Here is a 17,526-nt window from a genome sequence, read left to right as displayed (position 1 = left end):
AACCACCATCTCCTCCTGGTTTTATTTTTGTGCCCACAGCTCAGACACATCCTCCATTTATAGGACAGGTAAATGGCCTGTCATTGTTCTCTCAGTCATCGTTTCTCTCCTGCACACCTATCTTGCCCCTGGGATGCTTAGAAATGTGTCCAGCTCCTCCTTCAACCCCAAAAAGCTGTCTGTATTTTGCAAGAATGGGAAGCTTGTTGTCAAAAATGAGTGTTGCTTCAGGAAAAAAAGACAGAGGGAGGGAGTGGGCTTTCCCCCTCCCACCACATCCAGCAGAGATGGAAGTCAAACCATGTCAGGACAGAGCAATGCCAACTTGAGTGAACCAACCATGCCCTGGGGAAGTGGGGCTCTGTGCCTTTGGATAAAACAGATCCCTCTTACCTTCATTTGACGCTGCCTGTGCTGCGGAGCTTCTCTGAGGTCACTTGCTGAAGCTTTTGTTTCTTCCGCCAAGCACAACCCTTCACGCGCACTACAAAAACGGGGCTGCTGGCAGCCCTGTGCTGGAGCTGCTGTGGGTCATCACAGAGCTCAGGCCCTTTGCAGTAGGGGAACAGCAGCAAGGTCATTTCAATGGGCAGCAGCTCAAAAAGGATTTTCTTTCCCAGCTCTGTAAGTACTGGCTGCTGATTTTCAGTCTGTATTTTCCTATCTGAAATCAAATTTAATACTTATGGCTGTACCAGAACAGAGGTTCAAAGGGTTTGGGAGGAGAGAGCCTGTAGCCTGCCATTAGGAAGGGTCTATTTAAAAGGGAAAGAAAAAATAATAAACAAATACATGGAATAAAAATTACAAAAAGAAACTGTCTTCTTGCAGGCACAGCCTCAAGCAAATGCACACGGAGCCATGAAGGAGAGGGAAATGCCTGCACTGATGTGTCTGTCCCCAGCCAAAAACAAATGCTCAGGGCAATATACAGAGACTGAAGGGAGACGAACCACAATGATGCAGCTGGATCCAAAACAAAGTTCTCAAGGAAATAAATTCCCTGATCAGAGAGCATCTGGGTTCCAGGTCCTGAAAAATCAAACACTCCAATCAAAATGGACAATCATAAACATGGCCATCTGACATTTTACTCAGCTGGACAGGACATGAAATGGGAGTTCAGATCCCAGGGAATGGCACTTAACCTGGATATCCCACTGCCTTTCCCCTCCCCCTTCTGTTCCATTCCTACCTCCATCACCAAAACCACCTTGCAAATTCAGGATGACCTTTCTACCAACTAAATCTTGTAAATAAACGGTTCAGCTATAAACTCTCTGGATTTGAGTTGTTCCTTTTTCTTCTTCAGGGTGGAAAACAGCAAACTGTGTAATTTCAGAGCACTGACACCAGCTGATAAAATAATCCTGACATTTGCTTGCTGCAGATTAAAGAAAGCCTCAGCAACTACAGAAAAACCTGCAAGTTTTGGTTCTGTCAGCGACCATCTTTATTTCCTATCACTATAGTACACTGATGTTTAACATCAGCTATCAAATTTCCCATCCTCAATAACTAGCAAAAAAAGTGTTAATCCAAAGGTGGCATCATGAAGAGCCAATGAAAGAAATGTACAGTATCTGCTGCTGCTGACATGAAGGGATACTGCCTTTTGTAGTGGGAAGAATTTATTTGACCTTGTTTGAGTTCCCAGCATCTGCTAGGATCCAAAATTTGAAGCAGTGAGGAGGATACCTGGCCATTTGGCATGGAAGACACAAAATAAAACATCATGTAGTTTTTCAGAGTAACAATTTTGGGCTAGTAAGAACCACAGCTTGGCTTGAACTTGGAAAACACCAGTAGAAAGCTGACCAGGAATTGGTTTGTTATACACTGTTTCCTTTCAACTTTCCAGCCAATCTAGCATGGGAATTTCCTGAGTTTCCTTTCACCTGACACATGAAAGGGCTTTAATAAGCCCTGATAAAAACTAACATTCAGCTCATGTTCCTCAAGCTATATAGATGGAACTCGGAATAGTTAAGTGAAATTTTCCTCCACACGGAAGCTGGTCTAGTCAAAGTGAAGGGCAGAAACAAGAGACAGCAGTTTCTAATGACACAACCTCTAATTGTATAGATCATCATTTCAAGTCAGCTGCATGTCCACATGAAATGCTATTTACATAAACTACACTTAGCCAGGCCAAATCCTGCACCCATTGCACTGCACGATGAAGCTTAATGCCAGCCTTGCTGAGCCAGAGGTGTGGCTCTCCACAGCGTGGGAGTAAGACCAAACCCCCAAGTATGTCACTCTGCCCCAAACTGGGCATAGTGACAAGAGCTGCCTGGCCTGAGTTGCCTCGCTGAAGTTCCCAGTTTCCCTCATTCACTGACTGCCCACTCCTGAACACAAGACAAAAAACTTTGACAGGAAGCTCCAGCAAGATTTTATTCCATGGTATACAATAGGAGGAAATAAAGATTAAAGAATCGTATACATTGCTGATTTTTCAAGTTGCTAAAACAAACCCATTGTGACCAGAACAACCGAAGCTGACGACGTAACAAGAAGGGTGGTGACCATCTCTCTAGTGTCCATACCTGCAAATATATGGTATGTTAATGCTTTTTTTTTCTTCTTTTTTAATTAGGTTTTCATACATAGTGCTGATTTGGGCAGCTTTATTCTCATTCTGCCACAATGTAATCAACATGTAAACCAGATAAAAGTGAAATTCTATGTTACGGAAGCCTTAGGAAGCTCTCCACATTTCACTTCCCTTAAAAGTCTATCCAGGTACTAGTGAGAAGAGAGACTGAGCAATCCACAGTAGCATATGCAAGAGACCATCAGTATCATCATCTTTTGCCCAAGGTCCCACTTCAAATCTATTCTGCATGAAAGCAAGGCCAAAGCTTGTATCTGGGCCAAAGCCCCAGATGTGTTACTGAGCACTCATAAGAACATATTTATTCCTGTCTCCATTTATCATCACGCTGTACATGTAATATTAAGTCACTAGCCAGGCAACATGGACTCAGGTCTCATTAAGTGTTCATTAAAAAACCTTAGTATTAAAGCTATGGTACTCAAGTTGCCATGTCAATGACTATTTGCACAACTGATAGTGAGCCAGATCCCAAAGACAATCCTGAACAGCTATAATATCTGCTTTGTTTTAATCTGGACTCTGGTTAAATTAGTATGTTTTGGGTTTGTTGTATTTTTAAAGGGAGTAGGGGAGAGAGAAAACCCAGTTAAGAAAAGATTAATGGATAAATGGTGCAGAATGAAGCAAGTGACTGGCACACTTCCCAACAACTCTTAATGTACAAATATCTGTCAATTACTCTTAAAAAAAAAATTACTCATGGATTATTCTAACAACAGACCTAAAAATATAAAACAAAACAAAGAATACAGAAACTATGAAGAAATGGCCCAAGACTGTGACAACAGCTACATGGATATTTGATTTCCAGATGCTAGGAAATCAGCTGTATTAATTTCTGAGCCTACAAGTGTTTTTTTAAAAAAACATCCAAGATACAGGGGGATCCAATAAGACTTCTGGCACCTTAGCAGAAGTGCTTTGGAACACAAGCAGCTAAATTCAGGTCATTTTCTAAACCCAAATTGCTCATGTGGTGGTATAGTATTCACCTGAGGCTCAACTTGCAGTGAATTCCATTTCTCTTCTGCTCTCAATTCTTTAGAGAGAATGTCAATAGAAATCATTACTTTTTAACAACTCCCACTTACCCCACAGCTATTTGGGCTTCCTTCAGAGCTCATTTACCACTGGGTGACTAGGGAAAGGTCCCCACACAGCAAGGTGGAGAAAAAAAACTTTCCCAACAACAACTATGCCCTCAGACCCACAAATGAGAGAGATTACCCACATATCTGACATTGATAATTTCTATGAATGAAAGGCAATTGCATTTTTTAATCTTGAAATCTGTGCAGGATACCTACTTTTGGAACTCCCATTCCCTGTTGTCCAGTGGGCATACTTGGCGAGTTTTGAGCCAGCGAGAGATGCAGTGGAAGTGGAAAGCATGCTGGAAGAGAAAGTCCAGATCACATCATTTCAGAACACATGAATGTATCTCAAAATGAAAACTACCATTGAAAGCATCATGGTGAGAAGAGAGTAGAAAGTGCCTGCAGAAAAAGGTGGGGAGGACTAATGAGCCAGCTCACTGGTAAACACCATGGGATTGATCCACGTCTTCAGAGAGGAAGGTAACGTCAGTGAAATGGCAGCAGGGAGCCTGCTCCACAGTGCATGCAGTGGCACGAAACTGACTTCTGATGAAGGAGAGAAGGCAGAGCTTAGCAGCTGCTAAAATTGGCAGAGCAGATGCTGATAAGATGCATAATCAGAAAGAGAAGAAAGAGGATTTCATAGTGAGTAGCAGGGATGATATGTACATATACATGCTGAAGCTTCCTGCCAGTCTTCTGGACAAACTGAAGCCTGAATAAAAAGGAACTTGCAGAACTAGAAAAAAAAAATAATAATCTCAATTGCATGTTTAATAAGGATATCCTTTTTTTAAATATCACATGTAGCTACTTAAAAACAAGGTTTCACTTACAGTAAATTGCACACAAAATAATTATTTTGAGACACTAGAATGTTCTAACATGGCTGAAAAATTGCTCACCTTCCACAAAGAGAATTGCAACATTTATAGTCCTGTTCCAGGATTATCATGCTGTAGCATGATCCCACACCACAGTAAAGATGGGACTGATGAACAGGTAGTTATTCCAGTATGGAAAACTGCATCTTCCAACTTAGGCTAGCTAGGAAGCATAAGTTTGAGTTCACATGTTAGTGGGACCATGTACAAAGGAGTGCATATGCCAACAAATTGAAGAGCTGGAGATTACACCCTAGCACCTATTTGATCTTCCTCCAAAAGGGGAAGCAAAGCGCCTAGTTACTCCATATTGACTCCTTGAATCAGCCTGCACAAAGACAAATCAAGCCTGCTGACATCCAAGTAATCCTATTACCAGGGAATAAAAAGGCATAGCTCCTAGGCAGAACCTTGATCAGGAAAATCATGCTCAGAATGAAAGATCTATTATTTAAAAAAAAAAAAAAAAAAAAAGCCTATCTTCCTCCCTTCTCTTCTGTGTCTTCCATATTATTTCTCCAACTTCTACGCTTTCATTCTTTCCTTTTTTTTTTTTCCTTTTCTCTCTCCTTTCTACACTCTACTAAACATACAGTGTTTAAAGTTCTTTTTTTCTGGTGGATTATCCAAAACATTTTATTGAACTCATTTTGTCCTGAGTCATGAACAAAGGGGCTAGAATCATCATCACCACACATGAGCTCCACAATAAAACAGTTCTCCTTACATTGCAGACGCCCCATGCAACTGTGCACTCTTCAGAGGTAGCTGATGCTTGGTTTGCTTGACATTCTATGCCTGTGAAAACAAAGATTAAACACATATAGGCACAGGTAAAAGATGTACATGCAACACCAACTGGTAGAGTTCTTCATAATAGCAAGGAGAGGGGAGAAGTTTTTTTGGGTCTATTGCATTTATTGCATCAGGAAGTGTCAAGAGCTGTTGATTTAATATGTACTGTTTTCCCAAAAGTATCAGATCAAAACGTACTTCATCCTGCCTTCCTCCTACGTTTTTAGTCTTCCAAATTTTCAAAGGGCAAAAGCACATAGCTCACCTACTGGTAACACATCTGCTTTCCAGATTTTAAGGATAAATATTTTTAATTTGTGTTTTAATAGACGTCTTTTAACAATCAGTTGCAGTAGCAGAGCTGTGAGTTTACTTCAATTTCTTACTGAGGTTTCTCCAAACATAAATTCACTGTCTTATGAGACATTTTGTACTATCAGTTACATTTACAAATTAATTTGTTCATGTAATGCTGGAGTTTGCTGGTCTTTCTTGTATAGTCTTGTGACGGGTAAGCACAGCTCAAAGATACACAATAGAAAGTACACTTCAAAATGTATTTTTTTAAATTGTTACACATTAGATCCAAGTACCTAGGATGATCCTAAAAAACCTAAGTAGGATTATGGGTTTTGGTTATGTTTTACTTTTTGTGTCAGATGGCATGGATGAAGATGAGAGAGAGAAAAGAAGGAAGAACAGCACTGAGGAAATAAATCCAGCAACTTGGTTTTCTCCATTCTAGAGCCTGAAAAATTTACTTCTGCTGTAGCTCAAGAAGAAAATTCAGGAGGAAAAAAAATAAAAATTTCAAACTCTTCCAGAGCCAGCACCACAAACTTCTGAGAGCAACATCTTACTTTGTGCAAAATAATGATTTATTTAAAAGTCAAGCCCAAATGATCTAAAAAAACGATGTTGATAAGATGATCAGCTTAGAATTTGATACATAGGCTGTTGCCTGCTTGTTTTGCAGATCTGTTTTTCCTGGCAAAGAAAATGTCTGAATGAGCTCAAATATTCTCTGTTGGATGGGGCTTTGAGTAACCTGGTCTAGTAGGAGGTGTCCCTGCCCATGCAGGGGGGTTGGAACTGGATGACCTTTAAGGTCCCTTCCAACCCAAACCATTCTATGATTCTATGAAAAGGAACTCAATTCACCAAATAAAGATTCAGAAATTCTCAAAGTCCACACGTTTGGCTGAAAAACGTAAGCTTTATTTGCTCTGTCCTATTCATCCCTTTCTCAGTTTTTCACTCCTTCAGGTGTGGAGATGAACAACATAAGAGAAAGCCCCATTTTTCCTGAGATGTAAGAGAGATCAGTTAACCTTGGTCACAAGAAACTACCCAAAACAAGACTGAGGTATAAGGAAACTTGGTAGCAACAACTGTTCTGCAAGATTTGAATGAACCATTATTTATTATATTATTAATATCAAGATATGATATACCACAGCAGGGTCCAAACCTCAATCCCCGGCCTGCCTACAGAAGAGAAAAAAATGTAGTTTATCTGAACTGTCTGATGTCTTAATTCCCTAAGCACTCAATACATACAGCAATAAAACTAAGTCTGATTAAGAAAACAGAAGATGCTCAAGAACCCTCAAAAGCTTCAATGACTTCAGACATTTGTTTAAAATTTGACATTTGAGATTGTGAAACAATTTTACTCATACTGCAGTATGGACTCATGGTCTTGCTGAGTATCATGGGGGATACTATATTAAGTTTTAAATATCTGGCCTGAGTCTGTACAGTAGCAGAAAAAAGGTGAGAAGATGAGCAATAGGAAAAGGAGAGAAAATTCATCTGAAGGAAGAAAAGTCAACTGGTAAGCAAACTCAGCAAGCCTCTGCTGAAAGCAAGGAAAATATTCCAGCACACAATACACTCATCGTATTTCTTCTCCTCTTTCCCCACTGGAAACATGATACTAGTCCATCTATCCCACTTTTATGTGATTTTGTCTTTTTTTTCTCCTTCTTTCTCAGTGGCCCTAACCTGTGAGCTATATGCTTTGGAACACAATACAATTTTTGGTTTTTTCAGGCTTTAAAGGACTGTATTTTGATTGGGAGTGAGAGGGAAGAAAGGTGGTTTAGGTAAGGAAGAAAAGCAGCACTGAAATTCATGTTAGTGTTACTCAAACATTCGCTGACAAGCAAATAGTCTAAAACAGGACAATCCCAAAAGCTTAAGAAGACAGATGAACTTTTGCAGAAATAGCTGAGGAGGAGTTCTCTGGTGGTGATGTAAGGCTGTTGCAACGAGACACCCAGATTTAACTCCCTCAAACAGGCTGGAGACTACTGCTGGCACTACTACCTTTGGCTATCAAATAAGGGCCTCCCAAAAGCTGAAGTACTTTTTGGTCTCCTACTTGCCTCATTTCAGAAAAGGACAGTATGTCAACAAAGAAATAAATCAAATGAACAATCTCTGTCACAGAATGAAAGCTGATGATTCTGGCTCTTGAAAGAAAGAGAAGCTATCTACTGGCTGCTGACCGCAAAGAAGCGATGAGTCCGACAGCAATGGGTACTGGAGGAATACTGAATGGCTCTTCTGTTGCCTCCTTTTAACAAAGTGTCAGGAGGTGAGGGCAGAAAGATACAGCTAAAACCTGAAATACCTGTAAACAATTATGAAAGATGCAATGGAAGCATTTCACCTCATGGAGTTACAGAAACGCATGTTATATAATGGCAGCTCCTGAGTCTTGGCATCTACTAAGAACCATCCCTCTTCCTATACATTTGCTACTTCAGAAATCTGTATACTTACCTAACAAGAAAAGCAACCTAAGAGTTAAGCAGCCATAGTGGCAGGTAACAGAAATAAAGTACAAGTCTTCTGTTCACAGCTACAGTGACAGTGCAATGCACTGGTAAATTTGATGATAAGAGCTCTTGAAAGTGGCTTCTGCTTGAGCACGGGTAACCACTGCATGGCTTCCCCTTTGTCTCTACATGTTCACAGAACCATAGAATTGTTTGGGTTGGGATGGATCCATAAAGATCATCTACTTCCAACCCCCCTGCATGGGCAGGGACACCTCCCACTAGACCAAGTTGCTCAAAACCCCACCCAACCTGGCCTTGAGCACTTCCAGGAATGGGGTTTCCACAAACCCCCTGGGCAACCTGTTCCAGTGTCTATGTTGCCTTCTTGTTATCCCTAAGGTACAGAATTGAGGTCTCCAATGTGTTTTTTCAAACTTTAAAGGAACTTCAGAATTTTCCCTCTGCAATTATCTGCAGTTTCATGGGAACCACTTGCAGATTTGACTAAATACTTACTTACCCTAAGTCCCCTCCCCATCGTATTATCATATGATTCCTTCTACTTACAATCCACTCAGTATTTCCTGTTAGTATCACACTGGCTAAATATATGCACACAGCTATCACCTTCCACTCCTATTTGTGACTTAGCAAACTATATATAATGAGTTCTGTTATTTTTTTATTTTTCTTCTCATAAACCCAAAATAGTTCAACCTGTTAAGCATCCTGAGATTCTTCTTTGAATTCCATGCAATATACAGGGTAACCCACTACACTAACTGTAGTGTTTAGTGGGCCCTCCCCAACTTGCCATGTTGCAATGACAGCACCAGAGAGCAAGCCTTTGAAGAATCAAGTAAAAGCTAAATAGGACCTGGGTCTTTACAGACAAGAATGAAAACAAAACACTGACAACATACACATTCCTTCTGTACACTGAATACAAGCCATACTGAGGGTAGAGGGGAGAGGAATCCTTTGGCCATATTGTTACCAAGTCATAATGCACGTACACCAGGAGAACTGCAAGACACTTTAACATGGTTACATCCTTGCTTTTGGATGCCTGACTTGATAATATTAAGAGTATCCCATTAGCGTGGCTGGCATTGCTTATCACTCTTTTAATGTTTTCCCTTTCGACATTTCTCTTCATCACCAGGACAGAGAGACATTTGTATTCTGCATTTTATCAAATTGAATCTTGTGTTGTTCTTCCCTGCACATTCTATTAATTTTTCCTCAATTTCCCATCACTTCACATCTTATGTTTGAAAATCTAATTAAAGTGTTGTTTAACAACATTAATGATCTCTAACAAGGAAGTAAGTAAATCCAGAGACAACACTGATCTTGGAACACCAATTTAGACACTCTTTCTACTCTGTATACTGTCAATTTTGGTCTGTCATTTGCAGTCCAGGCTTTTCATAACATTGCTCATACCCAAACTAACAAGGTGTTATGCTTGAGCAACTCAAAAAGAAGAAGAAGAAAAAAAGTTACCTTGCTCTCTTTCTCCACAGTTTTTTCTAATCTATCTATACACTCTCAACCTCAACCCCATTTTGGTAGGATTTTTTGCTTTTAAAGAACTGACACACGGAAAAACATATCTGTCCATTTTTCTTCCAGCTCCTCCACACGTCTCCTTCATCTGCATAGGTCCTATTTGCTATTTATAAAAAATACCAAATATATGAGACTGTGTTTGGTCTCACAGGGGAGACACTATTAATTTTGAGGCAGATTCATAGAATGAAACACACCAGCACCACTATCTTACAACATATCCCACTTATTATGAATAATTATATTGAATTACGGGATTCTATGTATTTATTCTATATATGTGTAAATTCTGTAAATGTAACTTCTGTTCTAACAAATCTTTGAAATTCCATTTGCCTGTCAGTGACATGCTTTCCTCTCTAATATATCATAAATCTGAGAGACTAAATAGTAGTCCAGTGTCCACATCAACTACTCTTCAAGGTGGTACATGTTAAGAGGTACTTAAAGAGAAACCTTTACATCCAAGGACCTCAGCATATTTCATAACTGCTATCCTTGCTTTCTTCTCTTTATAGTGTTATCACTCCAGTTCTAACAGCCAAGAATAAACTGAGGCATGGATAGGCAGTAGCTGGCTCAAAATACAAACATATCTGTCCCAAAGTAAAGAAGTGAACTTGCATAACCCATTTTCAGCCCTGTGTTACAGTGTGTTTTCTCTTTATTAAAAACAAAATTCTGAGAGTAGTTTTGTAATTATTATTTAAATAAACATTATTTAAATAAACACTATTTAAATATTCAATTATTCATTTGTTGTTTAGATATTTAATTATCTAAATTATTATTTAAATATTGTGCAAAATAAAGTGCATCTCTCACCAGTTGTTACTACAAATTTCCAGGCTTGTTTTTCTGAATAGTTTTGTTTTCATGTAGGCTTATTGACCAAACTTTCCATGACTGGTAGTTCTAGCTGCACCAAAGTGCAAGAAAACTATCACAATGGAGTCATGACAGGCCACTCCCTGGCACTGTAGCTGTGCCTGCTCTTCTTCTGGGGGGCTCCACAGTGCTCACATTATAGTAACAGAGACAAATAAGGCAAATTTCTATCTGGGGTTATATTAAAAGCCCTTCCGTCGAGTGAAACAAGATGGAAAGTTACGGTGCCAACAGTATCTTGTCAGTTTTAAGAGGAAAAAGATGGTTTTGTACTCATTACCAGTCCTTTAAGGGACTTAAACTAGAGGCTTCATGCAAGCGCACCTATTTCATACTAGAAAATTGTGTACATAACCCAATTTTCACTGTATTTTCCTACACATCAAGCATATTATTTAATTGTACCATCAAAATTGTACAGAAAAAAGATCAAACCAATACTAGCGATGTATTGGTTTTATTTAGGCGTTTGGTTACTCTCCTTAATAAACAAACACATAATTCCCTAGGTGGCTACAAAATTCCTCATACTATCACATTAACTAACTTATTTATGCAAAGTAGTTTTTGTAGAATGAGGAGTCAAATGAAATCACCAGTCTGTGCCTTTCCTGGCCAGACACAGGAACATGTTACAGAATCTACAGTGTCAGCAAAAAGCTGATACCTATAGCAGCATTCCCAACTCTAAAATCTAATACCTCACTTTGCGAGCAATACCTGTCGACCCTGAATGATTTCAGTTCCTCCTGGCTCTTTATGTCTCCCCTTTTTCGTCTTTGCTGCTCCCAAAATACACTCAGCAACATCATCTCGTCTGTAGATGTGACACCAAGCAATTATGCTCTTTCCAAGAAAAGGGTGAGGGAAAAGTAGTATGGTGACAGAGGTCACAAAAATGGATTACAGGACTTCAGCATAACATAACACAGAGGTTAGTATTTGCACTGTGAAGACTTAGTTCCTAAATTAAAGCTGCATTTGCTGAATTAGACCCTCAGGTTCCAGCTGTGCATCATGTACAAGTCAAAACTGTCAACTGCCTTCCCCACCATTTACTTACATAGATCCATAATATGGTTTCTGCAAATGGCACAGTTATCAACCACAATGTCCCATGCCCACAGAGCTACTGCATTCCACTAGAGAGAGGGGGGAAAAAAGACAAAGAAAAACATAGTTTTGATTCAATTTACAGCACACAGAAATCCTTGTTATTCCTCAAGATCCCAAGTATATTTTAAATGGAAAAGGTGGGATACTAAAAAAAAATTTAAAAAAAAATCTTAGAAGTCCAGAGTAAATTCTTTATCATTAATTCATAACTGTTACTAGAAAGCAGGAATGCATTCCTCTCACCTTCCAGACCCAATGTCTCATTCCAACTTCAGAAACAAAGAAACTCCCATAGTTCCCTTTTTGTGAATCAAATGCAAACATCTGCATTTCTATTCAAGATCCAGAGGCAGGGATGAAGCTCATGCTACATCCTCAATTCTCATGGAATAGACAGTGCTCTGGAGATGCCATTTTGTTAAAAGGAATTTCCATCATTTGCAGGATTTCTTTTAGTAATCACCCCCAGAGCACCTGGGGTCAAGAGCTAAAATAATCCCTAATGCTACCCTTTGACTCCTGAACAATCTCCTCTGCAAAAGGTAACTAGGCAATGACCTACCAGCAAGGATGGACATAAAAATTTGGAAGTACTACCAAACTAACCTTTCAAAGACTTTATTTAAAAAAAAAAAAAAAAAAAAGCAGCAGCTAGTTCAGGGGGAAGGTTGGCGAAAAATTTCCACGTCAATTTTAGAAAACTGATTCAGAAGGAGGACTTTAAGACAAGCTATGCAGAAAAGCCTTTTTATTAATTCTTCCCCACAAAAACCACAATCAGGTCTTCCTTCCACTTTTTCAGTATATGATTGTATTGACTGTACTACACTAAATCTTCTCTACTTTCTTCCATTTAAGTTTCAGTGTTTCCACTGCTCCCCCTGAGTTCAGGATTCTGAAAGAGGAATGCAGGCTGCCATGTATTGATAAGCACTATCAATTTTGACAAGCACATCAACTTTTAATTGGTACAGATATAAAAAGTTATCACCGTACTACTAGATCTTTTAGAAAATTAATCAGTAGCAATCTCATCTTTTCTCCCCATCTTCCAGCTTCAAGCCTAGCCAGGCTTCTGGTGGACGTACTCCTCTTGCAAGGACTTCATCCACACTTTCAGGCAGCTAGGATAAAAATGCCTAGCACCCTTATCTCGCCCGCACTCCCAGGTACTTAATCTCTTGTCCCAGTGTAAGCTGCTCTTGCAACTCGCAGACCTGTAGCGAGCCACATATGCAACAAATGCCCCTTGGCACCGTGCTAGGGAGGAGGAATGCCACTGACACATAAAAGGTGCCGCTCCCTGCTCCTCTCACCTGCTATTTTATCTGTTCCTGCTTCCAAAGAACAAGCAAACACGTCACCCAACCACCTTCTTCTGCAAAGGCCTGCAGCCCTGCGCAGAGCTAGGGCCTTCCATCATCACTGATGACAACTGCATTTCAAACAAACTTCATCTACGAGAAGGAAGTGTTTGCTGGTATCTGGTACAGGGGCGATTTTCTCTCACCTTCTCCCTCAGTACAAGCCCGCAGAGCCTGCCGGCTTCCTCTGCGCCCACCTGTAACGAGGCTGGGCCATTACCAAGATCCAGCCGACAGACGAGCTGGGGGCGCTGGACCAAAGACCAGTATTACGGCTTTTCCGAGGAAGCGGACAAAGCCAGGGTGACAGGAGCGCACCTGCTGACCCCACGCGGGTGGCTATGGCTTGACTAAAGTCGATTTTTAAAGAAGGGACCACACCAACTTGCGCCTCGCGCCTGACGCGGCACACGAGAGAGCTCGGGCGCCCGGGCCAGAGCGGCCGGGGCTGCGGAGGAGGCAGCACCGCAAGCCCGCTCCCCGGCCCTCCCGCCCGCAGGCTCGGCCCGGCCCGGCGCGGAGCAGCCCAGGCCCCGCCAGGGGCAGCGCAGCCCCCGCCGCGGGCAGCCCCTCCCGCCCGCGGGGCCCCGCCCGCTGATTGGCCAGCCTCCGCGCCGCGTGCGCCGGCGCGCCCCAGCCATTGGCCCGGACGCGCGCCAGCCCCGCCGCAGGCCCCGCCCCGCCCCGCCCGCCGCGCCGGTGCGGAACCGAGTTCCCGGCTCCGCCAGGGGAGCGGGACGTTGCCCTCTCGCCGGCCCCGCCCGCCGCCAGGCCGGCCCCGGCCTCCCCCCTCCCCATTGAGGCCAGCGCGGGGGGGGAAAGCGCCGGCGGGCCTCACTTTCTTCACTTCGAAGCGCTTCTTGCCGGCGCCGCTGTTGGTGCCGCTCGGGGTGTCCACATCCATCGCGGCCGCCATTTTGGGTGCGCGAATCCGCCCGTCCCGCTCCGCGCGCATGCGCGTGCGCGTGCGCGGCGGGGCGGCGCGCGGCGCGCGGTCACGTGAGGCGGGCTCCTCGAGGCGCCGGGCGGGGCGGGGCGGGGCGGGGCGGGGCGGGGCGCGCGGGGCTGCGCCGTGACCTCATCCCCCCCCCCCCGCCCCGGGAGGCGGTGCCAGCGGGGGGGGCGGGGCGGGGCGGGGCGGGGGCGCGCGGGCGCGGCGCTTGCCCGGGCGGGGCCGGGGGGGGGGGGCCGGGGGTGCGGGGCACCGCGGCGGCCCCGCGTCTCCCGCCTGCAGCCTCGGGCAGCGTCACGGCCCTCACCGGCCTCCGCGGGAGGAGGAGAAGGGACAGAAGTTCGGGGCCGCGGAGAGGCGGGCGGGGCGCAGCTGCGGCGGCAGGGGAGCCAGGGAGGGAAGGTGGATGTGGTTCCCCCGCGCGGGTTCCTGGCTGGCAGGCCCGGCTGGCTCCGGCGCGGCGGGGAGGCGGCCCGTGCCCGGCGGGGACCGCGGCTTCCTGGCGGGAGGGTCGATCTGGAGCGCGACCCCCGCCCCGCAAGCCGCGCTGCGTGCTCGGGCTCCGGTGACTGCTCCGCGCTTCACGGGAGCGCTGGAGCTGTCTCTGCTCTAAGCCAGAGGGCTCCAGCCCTTAATGAACTTCGTATTCGTTGCCTCTTAATTGATCTCTAGCGAGCACGGAACGAAGTGGGCTCGCTGGTGTCTCTGCTGCAGCCCTTTTGCTCACGGGCGGTCCAGTCGTCTTTTTAACGCGGCACCAAATGGCTAGCGACAGATTTCACATTTTTCAGACTTCTTCTAGCCCGTAAGTTGGGCTGACAACAGTTATAAACAACATGGGGTTTGTTTGCAGCGCTAGAGCTGCCCCCGCTCTGCCGGTGTTTTTGCAAAGATGAAGACAGCAGGCATGGAAGTTCGGACTGGGAACTTCCTCTTTCTGTTTGTGCAGCTCAAAGTACTTTTCTGAGAAGGCCGGTGATAGTAGTCCTCAAGATGTGGAAAGCAGGGGGAGGATTCTCCCCAGCAGCACAACAGGAGGTCTTGAAATACCACCCAGCTTTGCACGGCCTGGTAGACACACCATCTCCCTGCAGAATCAACGCTTTTAAATCAGTTTTTGCACTTAGATGCAGGAAGGTGGAGGTAGAAAGGGCATTTCTTTGCACATACACAGGCAAGCAGTATCTGTGCTGTACTGATCATAAACATTTGGGCCAAACAGCACAGCCCCAGTCTACCTCCAGCATACCCATCTTGCTGTACGTGTACAGCTTTTACCTGTGATTCAGTGCCTGCTGGGATGGGGTGTCTGACAGTCTCCAAATTTTAACCTGAAGTAGGGTTAGGTAAGGCTGAGATGGTGCTGCCATGGATGTGCTGGAGTCACTTGCAGTGGGATTCATGGTTGAAAGACATGTAGCACTTGTGCCTCAAGCTAAGCACAAACATAAATGCTTGAAGGGTCAGGCTGAGCCTGAAAGCTGCACTCACACACACAGAGTGAAAATAAGTTTGAAGAAGAAAAATGCCCTCTTATTTATACACCCTTTAACACCTCTAGATGTGTCTTATATTGCTAACAATAGAGTGAAGCTGCACAGATTCAGGTTTTCTTCCCATTGCTTTTTATTCAGGACTGTAAGGGTGAAGGCCATTTTGAAGAGGTATTTTGAAAGTGGGAGGGGGGTGCTTGGGAAAGCTGATTTTTCACCTTGAAGAAAGTGGCTCTTACCAAAGCAGAATGCGCAAGACTCTCTTTTTAATACAAGCATGAATTTTAACCCTATGTGTGTGTGTCAATGTCCCCAGTAGGACATTACTCAGGAGGAATCCAAGACATTCAATGAACATGTACAGTAGGACATGGGTATAGCAGAGGAACAATGACATTCGGTTTCACTTTAAATGACTCGTGCACTGTAGAATTACAAGTCTTCCCACCTCAGCTGATGTCACCACAGGGAGATGGTTGCCAATGGGTAAAAGCCACGCAGCCAGAAATCATAAGGCCTGGGTTTATCTTTCTCTGTCTGGTGGCAAAAAGGATTTAGCAATGCAGATTTTGAGTTAAGTATTGCTAAAAAGGTGGTGATGTTTTCAGGAGAAAAGGTAACAAACATGGTGCAGAACAGAATATACATCTGCATGCTTATTTAATGACAATTTACTGATTTGTGTATGCAGATCCAAGAATGGGAAGTGCATGAAGAGATCTCCAGTGTGCCTTGAAAAGTGAAATTAGTGATGATATTCCATAGTAGTCCTGCACTTCGTAAAAAGGTTTGAGCTACTCTCTTTACCATACATGAAATTACCTGTTTTCTGTTTATTTTAGTGCCATCTCTAAACTTCTTTCCTACTGGGAAAAGTGCAGCCCCTCAGAGCACTTTTCCCCCTGTTAAGGCTGTATGTTATAGAGAGGTGTCAGTAGCTGCTGCAGAAAGAGAGGCTGCAGCTTTGAGAAGCATCAGCCTCAAATATAACACTGATCCAAATTATCAGGGATGCTTTGAAGAATGGATCCTGTTTCAAATCACTGGGACATGCAGGGGTAAAAGAGGAGACTGCCAAGCTGAAAAGGCAGGGAGACAGATGGACTGGGTGATACATGACAACTGCTCTGAATATGGTTAGTCCCAATTGAAATGAAGCAGACTCCCTTTCCCAGTTGTCAAAAATCATTCCAAAAGGCTAGGTATCAACAACCTGGTGATCAGTGCACTTAACTTCCAAACCAAGGGTCCTGTGCTATCACAGCTCATCCTCAGCACGGACAGTGATGTCTCTTTGGGGTACTCGGGTCACTCTCAGGAAAGAAACTGGTCTGAAAGAGCGAATTGCAATGCTTTCAAATACTCTTTAGAGCAACACCTTTCCTTCTCCGTACAGTCATGATTAGGGATGGGCCTTCCAAGACTTCTAGGAGCAAAGATCGGGGGAAAAGGGAGGTGGCCCCGTTCTAAGTTCTTAGAAACCTCAGGTTTTTCTGCTGCCTCTCTGTGTTTCACCCTCTCACTGCTGCCTGCTTAAGGTGTGACTTCAGTGGTGCCCTAAGCAGCATCAAGTAGGAATTAACCTAGTGTATGAAACTAGTTCCCATTCAGTGGCTGCAAACCAAGGAGTAAAAATCAAGTGCATTTTATTACTTTTTAAAGGACTGTAGGGCTGGCTGGCTCCCCTCCAGTTACTGATGCTACTAGAAACATTTGAATTGTCTAAGTTGTGATTTCTAGCATCCTTTTCTTTTGGATGCCCAAACCCACGACAGCATTCACAAATTACTGTCAGGGCAAAACTGAATTTGCTGTCTTTATGTGTTGCCATGAAACTTATTTGAGTTCACCAGGGAAGCAAACAACCTCCCACCTGAGGCTCTGTAGCATCCCCAGCTGATTCAGTGTGCTTGGCATAGGAAAGCTGAATTCAAAGAACAGAGCCAGAGG

At 43.6% G+C, this 17,526-nt stretch overlaps 1 protein-coding gene across 1 annotated transcript; it reads right to left on the bottom strand.

The window, feature by feature from the left end:
* Positions 1–2,374: 2,374 nt before the first annotated feature.
* Positions 2,375–14,101, bottom strand: RBX1 (ring-box 1). Its single transcript, XM_051639889.1, has 5 exons — positions 13,970–14,101; positions 11,715–11,793; positions 5,332–5,402; positions 3,931–4,016; positions 2,375–2,552 (listed from the first exon to the last, which is right to left on the bottom strand). Exons 1-5 carry the CDS (start codon positions 14,084–14,086, stop codon positions 2,540–2,542), a joined length of 366 nt encoding a protein of 121 aa, XP_051495849.1. The 5' UTR covers positions 14,087–14,101; the 3' UTR covers positions 2,375–2,539.
* Between the last annotated feature and the right edge of the window lie 3,425 nt (positions 14,102–17,526).

Source organism: Apus apus, chromosome 1 (assembly GCF_020740795.1).
Source record: "Apus apus isolate bApuApu2 chromosome 1, bApuApu2.pri.cur, whole genome shotgun sequence".
Lineage (NCBI taxonomy): Eukaryota > Metazoa > Chordata > Aves > Apodiformes > Apodidae > Apus > Apus apus.
Note: the sequence above shows the minus strand (reverse complement) of the source record. Positions and strands in the feature narration are given on the sequence as shown.

Coding starts and splice junctions, on each gene's coding strand:
- RBX1 (XM_051639889.1), bottom strand. CDS start 14,086: ATGCGCGCGGAGCGGGACGGGCGGATTCGCGCACCCAAAATGGCGGCC. Junction 11,794..13,969: donor AGCGCTTCGAAGTGAAGAAA/GTGAGGCCCGCC, acceptor CCCTCTCTCTAG/TGGAATGCAGTAGCTCTGTG. Junction 5,403..11,714: donor AAACCATATTATGGATCTAT/GTAAGTAAATGG, acceptor TTGTTTTCACAG/GCATAGAATGTCAAGCAAAC.